Source organism: Olea europaea, unplaced genomic scaffold, assembly GCF_002742605.1.
Source record: "Olea europaea var. sylvestris unplaced genomic scaffold, O_europaea_v1 scaffold911, whole genome shotgun sequence".
Lineage (NCBI taxonomy): Eukaryota > Viridiplantae > Streptophyta > Magnoliopsida > Lamiales > Oleaceae > Olea > Olea europaea.
This window is the reverse complement of record NW_019267589.1, coordinates 1,083-18,232: the sequence shown is the minus strand read 5'-3', so window position 1 is coordinate 18,232 and position 17,150 is coordinate 1,083. Positions and strand designations below refer to the sequence as shown.

At 33.8% G+C, this 17,150-nt stretch overlaps 1 protein-coding gene across 5 annotated transcripts; it reads right to left on the bottom strand.

Moving 5' to 3' along the window:
- Positions 1–4,246: 4,246 nt before the first annotated feature.
- Positions 4,247–15,394, bottom strand: LOC111392280 (monosaccharide-sensing protein 2-like). 5 transcript variants are annotated; one of them, XM_023017582.1, is made up of 6 exons: positions 15,255–15,394; positions 14,403–14,522; positions 13,551–14,111; positions 6,534–7,480; positions 5,289–5,476; positions 4,247–4,894 (listed from the first exon to the last, which is right to left on the bottom strand). In XM_023017582.1, the coding sequence occupies exons 2-6, from the start codon at positions 14,479–14,481 to the stop codon at positions 4,459–4,461; spliced, it is 2,211 nt and encodes a 736-aa protein (XP_022873350.1). In that variant the 5' UTR covers positions 14,482–14,522; positions 15,255–15,394; the 3' UTR covers positions 4,247–4,458. The 5 variants fall into 5 exon arrangements, with proteins under 5 accessions (XP_022873350.1, XP_022873353.1, XP_022873354.1 ...); XM_023017585.1 differs by lacking the exon at positions 15,255–15,394 and adding an exon at positions 15,078–15,216; XM_023017586.1 differs by lacking the exon at positions 15,255–15,394 and adding an exon at positions 14,898–15,052.
- Positions 15,395–17,150: the final 1,756 nt, after the last annotated feature.

Sequence of the window (17,150 nt, the reverse complement as noted above, 5' to 3'; positions counted from 1 at the left end):
AAACTGGCAAACTATGGTGCATGGAAACCTACTTATGAAAAGGACAGCATACTCAGAAAGGTTTCTGTCATGTAATTTTTCTCTAAGAAGAGGGATTATACATTAAAGTTTAACAACAGTTAATAGAGTAAATATGAAAGTAAAATATAAACTTTCTAATGCATATGTTTGCAAGAGGGATTATGTATAAATTCATCCTTCATTATGTTTAAAAATCTCTCCCAAAATATAATTTAAGGAATTCCCTTTTTGAACAAAATTAAACATATCTTAATTGACGACTATGGGATATCCACTAACATAAAAGGTAAAAGAATACTTTTCGAAATTTATCTCCAATTATCTACATTAATTATAAATTAAATTGATGACATATTAGTCTTTTCCCAAAATATTAACCTACAATTCAAACATTTAAATACTCTAGTCGACGTCATTAAGAAAATGGCTTGGTTATCTTGGCCAAAAAAAAAAAAATGCAATTATTTTAGATAGAAAATATGATTTTGGGACACCAAATTAAAGAAGGGACAATAATACCAGTTGATAGAAGTATTGAAATTGCTTCTAAATTCCCAGGTAAAATCTTGGAAAAGAACAATTACAAAGGTTAGTAGGAAGTCTTAATTATATCGCAGACTTAAAAAAAAATCTTGCATATGATAGCAAAATAATTTTTTCACAGGCTAAGAAAACAGCCTAGTCAATGGACTAATGATTAACTAGATTAAATCTTCAGGGGGCAGGCGCACCACCCATTGCCGAGACGCCACTTCGACGGGTGGCCACACACTCGGGTGTGTGGTAGGCCACATGTCGAGGTGGTGCACCCTAATAGGGCGGTCGCACCATGTGACAGTGCGACCACCTACTGAAGTTTCTCTTCTTATATTGAGGCTGTCAAAAGAATAAAACTTAAAAGGAAGCAGATCCCTTGTTAAGGTTTGTCAGTTCCATAGTTTGAGAAAGATGCATCCAATTTGGGCTATGAAGGATACTTAAACAGAAGAATCCTGATAAAAGCTATAAAGAACTCATTAGATATGCTTCTGGGACATAATAGTCTACCCAAAAAATTACTCAACTATTAAAAAGTAAGATCTTTCGACGTTAAAATATATTTCTAAATTCCAAGATGACCTTTTAAATTAGGAATTATTACTTAGAATAGATTGTAAATTCGCTAGCGAAGTTTTGCAAAAGAATGTCAAAAACATTGTTTTAAACTTCGCATATTTGGGGGGTGCTACATGTGTACAGCCCCCCTCACATGGGAGGCGGGGGCCGCACATTAATTGGGAGTGGGCCCCTCCCCTCATGTGAGGGGAGTGTACACTGAGCTCTAAAGCCCGGTGTACAAGGGGCCTAATTCTTATTTGTTTGATTCAGTAATGATCATTTGAAGAAGATTTGATAGTATGCAATTAAGCCTTCAAAATGCTGTCAAAATGGTAAAAAGAAAATTATTGAGGAAGAATAATATCACCAAAATGTTTGCCTCAACTGCGTTGGGGCTCACAGTTCACCGAAAATGGCTCGAGTCTCTGTTGGTGTTCCACCTTACAGTGAATACCTCTCCAATGCACTAAAACTTCGTCAAGAATCCAGCTACATCTTGGTATCCTGCCAAAAACCCAAGGTTTCTCCTCTACATCCCAATTACATTCAATCAAAAAATAAAAATAAAAACTCCCAAGCATGCCCAAAGTAAAACCATAAAACCAGAGGTGCAACTGGGAGAGAGGGTTACTATAATATCCCGAAATTTTATAGAATATAATTTAATTTTATTTATGCTATATTTTAATGTTTTGAAAGTTTAGGGACTAAAGTATATATATAGTAAATTTCGATTTCATTTGGCTTAAAATGTAGATACTAATGGAGCGATAATAAGTATATGAATATTGGGCTCGTTGGATAGGTCGTAATTAATCATGCATGTTAGGCTCGAGAAAAAGTTAATTTGGATTAGCGAAGCCCAAATTATCGAGGTTGAAAGATAGAGCTTTACAATTATATTTTAATTGATTATTTAATGAATTTAAATTTTCTCTCAAGTCACGTGAAAAGAATGAAGAATCTTTGTTAAGTTAGGGTTGAATATTTTAATAATAATAAATATATATAAGAGGGGACGGAGAGAGAGAGAGAGAGAGAGAGAGAGAGAGAGACTTTATTGATTCCAATTTGTTGGCCACGTGTGGGGGAGGTATTGCTTGTTGAGTGATAAAGTTGGTTGACAAGATTTGATCAATTATTTTATTTCAAAAAGTTTGTTTTCCAAATTTATCCATTCTCCTATCCTACTGCTACACGTATCCTCAACTACACACCCACTTTGTTAGATTAGATCATGTGGGATATATTTATAGATGTATATCAAAAGAAGACATATGTATAAGCACACGGTTGTAGAGAAAGAAGAGTGTTGAAATCAGGTAAATTACAGACTCCATATTTATTCAGTGTAAAAGGAATATTACGTTATACCTTAAAAAAAGGGTTTATAAATACTTATACCTATGGTATTGAAATTTAAAATAGGAAGTCAATTTCAAACAATATAAATTCTTGAAGCAGCGAGAAGGATTTTTGGAGCGTGATTTCTTGGATTTTGTCATCCAAAAATTCTAACGATCTAATAAGGTAGGATATGAGGTGCAGTGTTTTTATGTCCCGTGTAAATATTTTTTTTTATGCTGATGAATTTTATACTCATGAAAGTTAAAGTTATAATATGATATGTTATGATGTGAATGATATGGCCATTCCGGTACAACAATATGATATGTTATGATATGAGCTCCTACCGGATTTTAAAGATATGAGACGGTATGATTTTTCTGATGCATGTTTTAAAATTTTTATATGGGATCGCACCATTAATTTTTATATCCTACTGAGTATTTCCATGTACTCACCATTTTCCCTACTCCCCACAGATTAGAACGGGTCGTTGGTTGGCGGGCGATGCGGTGGAGTTGTAATGCCAGAAATTATGAAATTCAAGATAAATAAATTCTGAGTAACATGATTAGCAAGTTTTATTTATTTATTTCTCTTTGCGTTATTTCAGTTTTATCTTCATGTTAGATTTGAAGTTTAATATTTGGAACATGGTTCAATTAATTATGTTTTCCACAGACTTTATTTATTTTATAGATGGAACTAGAAAAATTTTCATGTAGAATGTTTGACATAATTTATTTAATTATGAAATAAATGTTTTAGTAACGATTCCAAATCTTTAAATTTTGGGTCGTTACAGTTACTATTCTTTTCTTGCAAATGAGAGGCACTCCATTTATACCTGCCTCTAGTGGCTCGGAATAGTCGTGGTTTATCAACAGCTGAGATGAACTCAGTTGCTTAATCGCGTTTTCTCTTCCAAAATCCGAAGTCCAAAACCCGCCTTTAGCCAATAGGATCACATTTCAATAGGCCTCTCCAAAAAGGTAGAAGAACATTGTGACCGCAATTTCCTGGAATGTTTCATTAATGTCAAAGAGCTCAAGGCAAATGAAGTCCACAGCTGCTATACGCTCATTGACGAATTGCTAATTGAAGAGGTCATCGGGTAGATGAAGTCAATAGTGTTCGTGACATATCATACTTTGAGGATTGTGAATTTTATAGTCTTCGACTATCAATCAAAGCCTGCTTATGAAAAGGGCAGCAAACCTAGTAAGGTTTCTATGAGATGGATGATTAATGAGTAACACTGTGTAAAACTGAATGAGTTACTAATAAGTTTTTTATTTTTGAGTGATCAAATAGTAACCAAATAAAAATATTGGTGATTAGTCATTTAATTAACTATCAAGTTATAACACCATACATTATCACATAGAATTATCATCCGTCACATAGATTTGTTTCCCTAAGTGGACAAAAGAAATTCAGATAAATGGTGCATGTAACGATATGTAAAAATGAGTGAACAACTTGTAACTTTTATTATTTTTGAGGGAGCAAATAATAACAGATAGTAACGTTAGTGATTGCTCATTAAATTAACTCGTCAAATTTTAGTCGAAAAAATTAAGCCCATATCCTTTTCATAATTCCCAATATACTACACTTTCTTCATAATTCCAAATATATTTGCCCTTATATTGGTATTGAACCACTAGATACAGGTTCAGGAAACGGGTCCAAAAGGCCAAAAAATATCAAAAAGGGCCAATGCAGGCCTCGAAAGCTATGCATGGCACAGCCCACCTTTACATCCTTAGGCATGCACTTGTGTTTCTTAATTCTTTTTCCTTAATTGATTATAAGCTCTAGCAAAGATAATGGATTCCAGCAGTTCAAATTTAGGACATACAGTAGAGAAAATGTATAATATTTCTCTATTATATAACTACACGAACAAACAAACGTCGCACAAAACTACCTACAGACGACATAACATATTCAGCACCAACAAAGAACAACAGAATCGAGCTTCTCCCATTACTCTTGTTTAGCCTGTTTCGCTCCAACAGCAAAGAACTCAGTAATGACCTCCAGGGGCATGCCCTTCGTTTCAGGAACCCTCAAGTATATGAAAATCAAGGAGATGAGACATACAATGGCATAAATGCCAAAAACACCAGCTAATCCAATCGAACTAAGCATCACTGGCAAAGTGTAAGTAACAATGACATCACCAATCCAGAAAACTAGAGCACAGATGGCAATGCACATTCCACGAACTCTTGTAGGAAATATTTCAGAGCAGAGAATATTCGGGATTGGCCCATAGGCCATGACAAAGGTGCAGAAGTAGATAACTACACAGATCGTTGAGATAACGGCATGAGCTATGGCTCCAAAATCAAAAACATTACCAATGACGAGAATGATGAGTGCCACTATCAACACCGGGAGAGTCGTGAGCAGCAAGGACCTGTAAAATGAGTTATGATGTATTTTCACATTAGGCTATCATTAAAGAGAACTCTACACATTTAAGACGATAACATTTCTTTAACATGGTTTTACCCAAAAAGAAAGGATTATTATGAACTCACTTAATCAAACCACTTAGTGTCATTGACCATTACAGAAAATACGACTTCTTGTGTATGCATTTCAGCAGAAGGAAAAAAAAAGTGGCTGATTTTCTTATAGTCAGTCACTTCTAACTGGAAGAGTAAAACAGCATGTTGACTGAAAAGATTGAAAGAAACGCTGAAGCCCAAAATTTGAGAAGTTCAGAAAGAGCTTGGACCAATCAGCATCGGAAAATTAAAGAAAAGAACAGGAATTTAAAAAATAATAAATAATAAAAAAAGCGCTACCTTCTGCCAGATAGATCCATGAACCTCATAGCAACAGCTATACAAGGAAGCATCAAAACATTTGTAAATGCACTAATGAGGAAAGATGCAGACTCTGATCCAATGCCAAGGTTAGAAAGAAGAACTGAAACGCCTGCCTGCTGAAGAATTTGAGGTGTGTAGTACAAAACCCCATTGATACCGGAAAACTGCAGAAACATGAGAAAGAATGAGGGGCTCTTATCAGATAAGTGAATTAGCCAACAAAGTCTACTCATCTTAACTAAGGTTATTAGGGAAACAATTTTATTTTTTATTTTTTTTAATAAGGAAAAAAGAAGAAGAAGAAGGAAATAAGCAAGAAACATTGAGCCACAAGTGATAGCCACAACAATTTTTCTACTAATGTTTTATATAACATCTTATTTCTAAAATGGATAAATTCTTCAGTAGAATGGACAATGCAATGCCTCCAAATGTATAGAGAAAGTTAATATAAATAAAGTCAAGTCATAGAATGGAATGGTGAATCCAAAACACTGTAAGGGTAGTACCTGTAAAGATTGAGATAGGCAGGAGAAAGTAATATATTATAGATGAAAACTGGATATTAGTAGGACCACTAACATGATAGCATAAATTGTTCACATCATTTTCTAGACATTAGCTCTTATCCTCTTAATATAGTTTTTCAGTTTATAATTCAATCCTTTGAGCTAAGATCTAGTCTGTCTTTATATGCACTACTTTGGTCATCTCAAAATAAAGACAAGGGTTTAAACCGTCAATTGAAAAAAGATTGTTTTTTTACCAAATAAAATTAACAAAATGTAACTAGTTTTATTATACTTTGAGGTGAAGTATTTCATAAAGAAGGTTATCCATTCACCATCATAACTTAGATGCATACCCACACACATTTCTTCACCCCTGTTGGCCAGATAGATACTTTCTGTAAAGGAATTCCATTTTTTATTTCCACTTGAACCAAGCTACATAATTGACTTTCTTGTATTTATGAAGTAATTTGTGCATACCAGTAAAGAAATAGTGAGCAATACAGAGAGGTAGAAGCACACAAGGAGAAAATGATAAGAATTAAAGAATATCATTCTAGCATAGAACAATGTTACGGAGAACACTGCAATACTTTGAAATTTGAAACTAATATTTGAGATCCAATTAACTTGAATGGTTCATAATAGGTTTAACACTTAACAAACTTCCATTTTATGCACGTAATGAAAGCTGAAACTTGGACAATACCTGCTGAAGTATTTGGATCCCAATTCCAACAACTAATGCATGTTTAACTCCAGGTTCGAGAAGAGCAATCCAACCAGGCCCTTTTGCTGTGGTTTCAGATGGGTGCACCATCGCAGGTCCAACTGGATGCTGACTCATAAGTTCCTCAGAATAAAGAGCAGGCTGGCTTACCAGAGCAGCTGCCTGGATGAAATCTCCATCAACAGGAACATCACCTCCAGGGATTGAAACAAGAGACCCACGTCTTGACCCAGAAACTCCCTCCTCATGCAAATAAATCCTTTTAAAACCTCCTTCTTTCTTTCCATCTTCACCTTCTCTCTCGGACCATTTCCATGCTAACTTCCAACCACCACCAATACCCATGCTACCAACAGATTCTCCAGCATTGGCATGCGTGAGACTACTATGACGTCTCATACTAAGAATGCTTCCATGGGACTGAGGGATGATCATGTCTTTCTCCATGCTGGTAGTTTGACGTGAGATTAATGGACTATGCAAATTATCATCTGAGTCAACACCAGCCTCTGATGTGTAACCATCACCTTCTCTCAGAAGACTCTCTTCATCCCATTCTTCATTTTTAATATGAGGCTCAGCTGTACTGAACATGCTCCCGAAATTTGGAAATAGCATGCTTCGCATACTTCCTGTCTCTGGTAGCTTCTCATGGACACTGCCAAAGAGCGTTACAAGAGGATCCATGAGAGGCATACTCTGATTTACCATGGTTCCTTGACGGGAGACAAGGCCTATGCTACTCTGTCCATTAACAGGCCTGGCAACCCATGAGAGGCCATCCTCAGGTCCATACAACTTGATATGGTCATTATCAGTATATGGCTCGTGATCCTCCTTAAGATCATCTGCTGGACCGATTATGAACTCTTCTATGGATGTGTCACCACCAACTGCTAGACCTTCAACCAGTAAAGCCATCTCACCTATGGAAGGAGGAACATCAGCACAATCAACATAACAATTCAAAAAACTTTGATATTTCATAGGATATTTGATCAAAGAAAATAAGAAAACTCGAAATGGTTTTATAGTGAAAACTTAACCAGATCTAGGGGCAAAAAAATAAAAAATAAAAATAAATGGAGGAAACAAAATGAGGAACAAATCAACATCTATACAAGATCCTTTGATCAATTAATACATGGTGTTAAAGTAGGAAAAGAAGGTCATTGGACGGTAATGACAAGTTTAATCATCTAAGTTGTAAAACAAACAGTTTTTACAGCCAGTATACCTCAAACAACATATATTATAAACAAGGAAGCTGATAACGAATTGACTATCCTTTACCAAGTGAACAAATTTGCGAATAAATCTAAAAGTTTTAAAGTGGAGAATTCGACCATTATAATTAGACCACAGCTACAAGTTGCCATATAAGAAACAAGTGCAGAATGAAATTAATGTTTTTTACCAGTTTCCAACTATTATATTCCTTTTAATAGTTTTCATTTACTTTTGACAGTAGACTTCTGGCCTTGAGTGAGTATGCAAAAAATATGCAATGCAGATTCTGCTGAAAAGCAAGGGATCTTAATCCAGATTCTATTATCACTATCCTCATTTCAACATACGCCTAACTGGAAAAAACCATCCAGAAAGCACATCTAATCTTATCGTATGCATAACTATGAAACAAAGAAATTATGAATGGAAAGAGGACTTGGGTGGTTGTGACATGTCTTACATATGCCTAAAGAAACTTTGTTCCATAAGAGGGATGTGAGCTAGTACGACAGGTTAGAAAAGTCGGGATGGACCAAAACTATCATGAACTGTTGTGATTGCTAAAGACATATTTATTTTGATTTCCAATACATGTAGAATCAAACATATTGATGAAAAGGATTTGTGTAGGGCTTATTGGTGTTTGTTATTTTTATTGAACAAAGGAATCGACAGTACCAAGAAACCCTGCCTAAATGTGCAGAAAATCTTCCCCTTTTTAACTAAATCTGACAAAGTAAAGAATGTAAATATGCTTGTAACCTTTTTCTTTACTAATGAATACCATGAGAACAGCTTAAAAGTTCAAACCATATCGAAGTAGACTTTATCCCTGTAAATTTACCCACACTGGAACAGCAATAATACATTCTATATAAGCTCCATCATGTTAATGGCTATTATCACACTGCAATGATAAATTCACCCACACTGAAGCAGCAATGACACGTTTTATATAGGCTTCATCCATTAATGCCATTATAGCACTGCAATTATATAGGCTTCATCCTGTTAATGATTAATGTACAAAATCCTCATAATAGTTAGCGGAAAACCAAAAACAATGAATATCCCTAGTTATATACCCAAGCTCAAAAATGTAATGATATATACCCTGACCACGGCCACTGGATCTCGCAGCCAAGTTGTGACATGGTCCATATGGATTGGGTCCATAGCTTATGGATATGTACTGTCCATAGGGAGTTGAGCTGCAACGTGATTTTCTTAGTTGGTACTAATCTTCAACTTAAATACCTCTTATGGGAAGTCTTAGGATTGAATCGCTTGCTACACGAAAGAAAACAACGTTGGGGCACAATCCCAGTGTACCGAATTCACATAGACCATGTCGTGACTTGATGGCCAAATCCATTGACCATGGTCAGGGAGACGTAACTTTACAAGAATATAACTAGTCATTAAGTTTCCAAAGTAGAGAACTTTCACAAATTTGGAACATAAAAGATCTTAACTATAAGGAATATCTGATGTCAATACATATTAGAAGGGACACAAACATACCCTTAAAACTTTTAGGGTATGTGCCGCAGGGTGTTCATAAATAGTGAAAAATGAATGGTCAAAAGAGGATAGTACTAGTGAGTCTTACAAAATATATCGATAAAAATTGTTCTGGCCATAACTGTTATTTGATCAAGTTGTTTTTGAACACCTAGAAATAGAAATCCAAACATATGCTTACCGTTTTCCATTCCTTATAGGATCCATCAAATTCGATTACACAAAAGCAGAATTGATTATGTGAATGTACAAGGGGAAATTATGATAATCCTGGAAGATATCGTATATGGAAGTTTCCAAATTGCATACGTAATTAGAGTTTTAGATTTTTTAATATCTTAATAGATTCTTTAACGTTTAGAAGTTATTTCTTACCTAAATTTGATAGATTCTCTAGTATTTTATTAGATATTTCCTGCTTAGGATATGTTCTTTGAAATCTATACAAAGGGGGTTTATATTTTGTAATAAGATATAATTTTGATGCAAAATAAACTTGACATTCTTCCCCTAAATTCTCCATATTTTCTCCCTCCTCTCTTTCTCCTCTCTCTTCCTTTGCTTTCTCGATCTTGTTCTTGTTTGTTGCATCCTACATAAATTTGGTATCAGAGCAAATCGTTTTCCTTTCACCACACAAATTTTGCGTTCAAATTTAAAACTTAAACAACACATCCAAAGTCACCTTCAACCACCCAAAAATTACCCCCAAGCACGACCAGTAGTGGATTTAAGGCAACCTAGGCCAATCTCATCCCATTTACATTTTTCATTAAAAAAAAAGGGGGGAAATTATGCTTATTAGACAAGGTTAAAATAAATTTAGTCAAGTCCTGGATCCACCCTTACCTCAACAACTAAAAAGAAGATTTATCTCTTGCTTTGTTTTAGTTTTTATTTTTGTAAAAAAAACTATTGTTCAAGAGTGAGGTTAATCCAAAATTATTTTCTTTTCTTTCTTTCTATTTCTTCTTCTTCTTCTATTTTGGCTATCGCTGGGATTCTCCCCTTATTAAGCAAAAATTTTGAATTAGAATAGGTTTTTTTTTTTTTTAAATTATCATTCTCAGTTTTCAACAAAGAAGAAACGATAAAAAAGATGATTTTGCCTACAGTTGGCTCCATATCAGTCGTTCAGCTAGACTTTTAGTTATCTTCACAACCTTACTTTTGTTCCAGCGTTTGGCCGATCGTTTTTATCATACAAAAATTGATCCAGTTTAAGAGTTTTGTTCCAATATTGTGGATGCGCTAAGTGATAATTTGCAAAATTTCAAATAACTTATTTTTGGCACTCTACTCAACACCATGTAAAATTATATTACTTTTATAACTACACCAAGCCCCTAGGTCATTACAACAATAATGTTCATTTCTCTTTCTCAATCTCATTCTTGTTCAATATTATTCTATGACTTATCAATACAACTATCCCTCATCTAGGGAAAATGTCTAGACGTTATTATCCTTTTAGGCAAGCTACATTCCTACCATTGGACTTTAATGGTCTAGCTGGCCGTCTGGCCTGTGTCATTTCTTGATTGACTCGATAAGCTAGAAAAAAATGACTTTCACAAAATAAGTGATTTCCATTTTATTTATCATGCTAATGTCACTTGTTGAATCTACTGTGTGTTATTGGATGTCGTTTTTGTGTAATATTGATCGTCGTAGGTCAACCTCTTGTTACTTCATGGAATGAAATGAAATAAATATTAAGTAACAAATACGCCTGTGTATTATCGAACCTAGTTACTAGATCAATTCCCTTTGCACTGTAAGCAAGGTACATCGACTACTAATGAATATCTAGCCCACTTTGAGAAGCTATTGTATAGTTGTGATATTTATGAAGCTCTTCGCATCACAACGTATATGTTTCTCATTGGTTCGAATCTTGAAATCATGTACCATGATATTCCCGCTCCCCCAAACCTTGATGAAGCTTATCAACAAACCAACCTATTGTATATATCCTTTCGTCTTTACCAAACATGTCATAGCTGTCTCCCACCCCAATCTCGACAATTCATTTCCAAGTTTGGTCGTATTATTCATCATAAAGAAAATGAATTTTTTATTGTTGACCCTATTCAAAATTCTAACAGCGATGATAAGAGTATCGACATAATTGACTGTTACATAGTTGAGGATGTACCTATATTCTTACCACCTAAGCCAAACATTCCACGTAGCATCGAATTCATGTCAAAATTGATATTGCCTACTTGTTTATGTGACTTTCACATTGACCAAGTTTTTGTGTTATCCCAACTGAGTGATACTCCCCTGGTGGTTTCATTTTTATCCAAGGCAATTGTTAGTTTGCATTTTCTTTTGTTGATTTTCGATTTTTGGCTACTAATTATCATCATATTGTTTTAGTTTTGTCCTTAATTGATTTCCAAGCCGAAATTAGAAGACAAATTTTTTTCAATCATGAAACTTATAAACTTTTTTTTTAATGCGTACATATGGTTGGATATTTTAAAGGTCAATTTTATGCTTTATTGCGTGTTTCTTTGCCCCAATTTTCAAAATATAATAATAATAATAATAATAATAATAATAATAATAATAATAATAATAATAATAATAATAATAATAATAATAAAAAATAAATAAATAAATAAAAATAAAGTTTTTTAAGTTCATTCACTTAAAAATAATTCATTTAATTGGTCATCTCACTTACATGAAGGTTTTGTTTTCAATGTAATAGAATCATTTTGCTTGTCAGGACAAGTTCAAGCCATCGATATTGCACTCATTTGTTTCCGCGTGTCAATATACCGTGCTAGTGCATTGTGCTCCTCATGTGAATTCTGTGATATTTTTAGGATAAATTGTGTAAGTTATTGCTTTCTAGAGTTCCCTATCACTACTATATTAAAAGAAAATATCGTCCCCTAGCTCAGATTATATTCTCGGGGATAATTTGCAGTTTTGGTTGTCGTCGTATAGTTGGTTTCATTATTTGGTCAAGAAGAAAGTTTGTCCTCCTTGAATAAGAAATTATAGTCTCTCGCTAGAGTCGAATTATCTCAATCGAGGAGAAAATGATAGAAAACCTGGAAGAAATATTATATGGAAGACCACCCAAATTACATACATAATTAGGGTTTTTATATTCTCTAATATTGTAATAGATTTTCTAGTATTTTAGGTTTCCTACCTAAATTTAATGTCTAGTATTTTGTTAAACTCTATTTTATTAGATGTTTTCTACTTACAATAAGTTATTTGAAACCCTATATAAAGGGAGCTTATACTTTGTAATAAGACACAAATTAAAAAAAAAAAAAAAAAAAACTTGATATTCTCCTCCTAAAATCTCTCTATTCTCTCCCGCTTCTTTTCTCTTTCTCCTCTTTTCCTCTTTCTTTTCTCAATCTAGTTCTTATTCGGTTGTGTACGACGTCAAGAAAAGCCCTCCGCCCCCTTAACCACCAAGAGAGACGGAGAGAGAGAGAGAGAGAGGCCATTAAAGAATTTTCACTCTTTCAATTTGTAAAGGAAGTTTTAAGAATTTTATATACAAACAAGCCCAAAGGTAAAAAGGAAAAACACCCAAACAAAAAATAATAAAACAAAAGAAGTGGTCACCGAGAAATGTACATTGGCTGACATCGTCTTCCATTTTAAGCTCATCATTATCACACAGATAAGAAAAAAGGTGAGCATAACAGACACCGCCTGGTGGAGCAAAAAGTTAGACTCGGAAGTGACCAGATAAGTTTGACAAGCTGTGAGTAAAACTGATGGGACGATGGGACTTCTTAACATACGTAATGGTACGTAAAATGGCACGCACCAGCTTAAAAAATAGTCTATTTTAAATAGATGCCATCAATTTTGAGACTTTAGAAACTACAACTTACAAAGTGGAAACTTAGCCTTCTCTTTATATAGCTTAACCGGAAAAACTGAATAATTGTTTCACAAAACTAATCTCCCTACTATAACTTAGAAGATGAATACATTTTGAAACTTTAGAAACCATAACTAACACATGATGTCAAACACTTCACAAATTTCATAGTGCTGATCCATGTAAGACCGTCCAGACTACCATTAACTAACACATGATGTCAAACATTTCACAAATTTCATAGTGCTGATCCATGTAAGACCATCCAGACTACCATTAAACATCTTTATACAAGCAGAAAATTTAACATGCTAGCTCAGCAATGAAAAATAATCGATCATAATGAACCAGAATTTGAATAAGAAATGTACCAGAAACATCTTCCCTGCGACGCAATTTTTGCAGAACTTGTTTTGCCTCGAGCATTCTTCCTTTACTCACAAGCCATCTAGGAGATTCTGGCAAATATAGTACTACCAATGCAAAATACAGGAGAGAAGGAATAGAAAGAACTCCTAGCATCAACCTCCAGCTAGGTGAGGGCAGAAGGGACATTCCAAAAATCATACTGTACGCCAGAAACATTCCAGCAGTACCGGTGAACTGAGGAAGAGTATTTAACAAGCCTCGTATTTCTGATGGGGCAGTCTCGGAAATGTATAGGGGCACTAAAGTAACAGCTAGTCCAATACCAAACCCATCTAAGAGCCTTGCCAGAAGGAGGACATAGACATTAGGCGACCATAACATTATCAAACCACTAAGAAAATAAAACCCAGATGAGAAAATAAGCATTGGGCGTCGACCAACGGAATCAGATATTGTTCCTGAACAAGTTGTGATAACCGTGGCTCCAATGAGTGACATCGCCACAATAAGCCCTTCCATGGTAGATTCCAACTCGAGCTCTTTTTTTATGTAAACAACAGCTCCTATGCACATTAAAAATCAGGTAGATTCAAATACTGCAGTAAATCTTGAAACCTAATTGATTTCTCCCTCCTCATATCGAAAGAAGAATAATAAAGACAATATGGAAAGCAAAGAGATCACACCCTTCATATGCAAGTTTCACAAGAAACAAAATAAAATCAGTACCAGAACGGTCAAACTTCGAGACATGAACTTGAGTGTAGCAATCAAGATAAAGAAAAAACAAATATATAATATAGTGAGACCATAAAACCGAAAAGGAACATGGAACATAAGAACAGAACAATTACCTGCAATGGTTGCATTGTCCCAACCCTGTAAAAAGTTGCCAATTGTGGCAGCAATAGCTACCAATGCCGCTCCGTTCATCTTTATGCGGTGAAGTAAAACTTTCGATCTCTTGGACTACTCTGCAATTGAAATGAATCTAAAATTAATGAAACGAATTATTAACAATTACAATGTATAAAAGAGATCCAATACTCTTTTGGTAACCTTATAACTATTACTTCACAGTCTTCACAAAGCTTTAAGTTTTTGGTTGTAGCGTTATAAAGGAAAAAGGCTACTCCCAAGAAAAGAAAAGAAAAGATACTAATTTTGAGAAAAAGGATGTAAACAAAGCCCATTAAAATCAAAATCAAAATCATAAGTGAAGAGAATAAAATCAGGGATCTAAAAGAGCAAAAAGATAGCTTACCTATTCAGGAGAAGAAAAGGTAGACGTTATCGCACAGAATGTAAATTGCAATCGGAATACAAAGAAAGAGAAGGGCCCACTATACCAGTGAACAGAACAGCTTGGAAAGAGAAGTACAGTGTGAAATGTTACTATAGAATACAGCTAATGAGCGCTTTTAAAACTTAACTAATTAGAACATTTAACCTAATTACTTATGGAACAAAAGCAGAAGCTGGTCCGGGTTTTCATAGAATCTTCACTTAACGACAAATTAATGATTTACTTTTGCAGTGTTTGAAAATCGGACCCCGGACAGAACCTCCACGGAATAATTCTATGGAAAAACACACACTTCAATTCACTTAGAACATCTCCATCCTTGCACGGATTGATTAACTGAAGCCTTTATACAGTAAATTCAGGATAACCCAGAAATTTATAACTGAGAAAGATTCAATACCTGTGGTCAAAATTGAATCTTTTGGGTTGAAAATTAGTGTGATGAAGGTTACTAGGGGAAATATAAGAAAAGATGAAATTATCTTTTGAAGAAAAAAAAAAACCAAAAAAAAATAGGGAAATGAGATGGGATGAAAAATGATTTCTAAAAACCAATAATAGGATGAGGGAGGAGACAGAAGAAACAAATAATTGATGGACCTTGGATCCTTACATGGTTTGTCTATTTTCTCTCTCCCCACGGCTTTTATTTTTCATGAAAAATGTTATTTTTCATTCAAATTTTTATTTTTTAAATATTTGATTGATAATTTTTTTTATAAAAAATATTTTTCAACTTTTGATCAATCATGCGATCATATTTTTTTCAAAAATAATGAAAATATTTTTCTTTAAAGAGGGGTGTTTTTGTTTTTCGGGTAACTCTCTCTCTCTCTCTCTCATCTATCCACCAATAAAAAATGAACATGTATTATATTTTTTTAGGTTGAAAATTAAATCAATTAAAAATATTTAATTTATATTTTTCATATAAACAAGTTCTAAACAATTAAATTGTCTAAAATTAAATTTCTTTCCGTACATATTTCGCAATCAAAGTCACCCTAAATTTGTTACAAGTGGTACTTCTCTATTAAAAGTCGACGCATCAGTGGAAATGTTAGGTATTATTGCTAATATTCATTAGACTTTACTTTTTCAATATTATAAATATATTTTTATTTATTGTACAATAAAGTGATAAAGTAAGAAGCAAAATTCTTGCAATGAACAATAAAGTTGATTGTTCCAGTGCTATCTAGACAGGTGGACTGGATCCATCTCTTCATTTTCATGGAATGACATGTATTTTCATAATAAATTTGTGGGCTCAAGTGTCATGTAAATCAATGAAAGAATAATATTCTTCTGGCGAGGATACTTCGAATTAAGGTTAGGTTGTGCCCGTTTGATAACTATTAATTTATTTTATAATTTATTATATGATTAATTTTAGTCGCACGTTCACACAATAAAATATTTTATACGTATGTCAAAAAAATTCTTTACTTTTTAACCACACATTCTCTTAAAAATCACTATTTAAAACTCTTTTTCTTACAATAATGATTGTCAAACATGCTCTGTATTTCTTATATCAACTGTAACTTTAGAGAAAGTAGGTGTTACCTCCTACGTTACAAGTTCACTTAATTCTTTTTCATTACGTGAATTAGATGATAAATAGTAATAATAATTATTATTATTATTATTATTTTTAGTTTTATTTTTTATTTTTTTTTATGTTACTTACCTTATGTTGTGCCGTCGAAGTATTAATTTTATTATTGGTTAGATAAGGGGTTGATGGGGCAGATTAATAGGTTTAGTAGGGAAGAGTACTTCACGTCAACTTATTTAAACGTAGTATTTCTTTTTCAATCAGACTTTAGTATTTTAATCTCTGTTTCTCAAAAATTCACGAACATGTATACTGCGTTTTACTTTTTGTTTATAGGTACGGATGGCAACGGATCAAACTGGCCACATCCACATATATATATATATATATATATATATATATATATATATATATGAGGTCGTTTCTGGGGTCTAACGCGAAGTCCATAAATTGGGCCCCCGACGAAATCAACGTAAATGCAAAATTCAACGGTATATCTTGCATCGTATTGCTAACTTAAAACTTAACCTTAAAACAACAAACAAATATATTATTTCAACAGTATATTATGCAACCTAATGCCCAATTATTAACCTAAAAGACAATTACAAAATATCCGAATCATCTCAAAATTAGAGTTTTCCGTATAGTTACTATGCACGCCTATACAATTATTGATCATATAATAATCAATCATATAAGCCGGCTAGGCCACCATTATATAAACCGACAAGG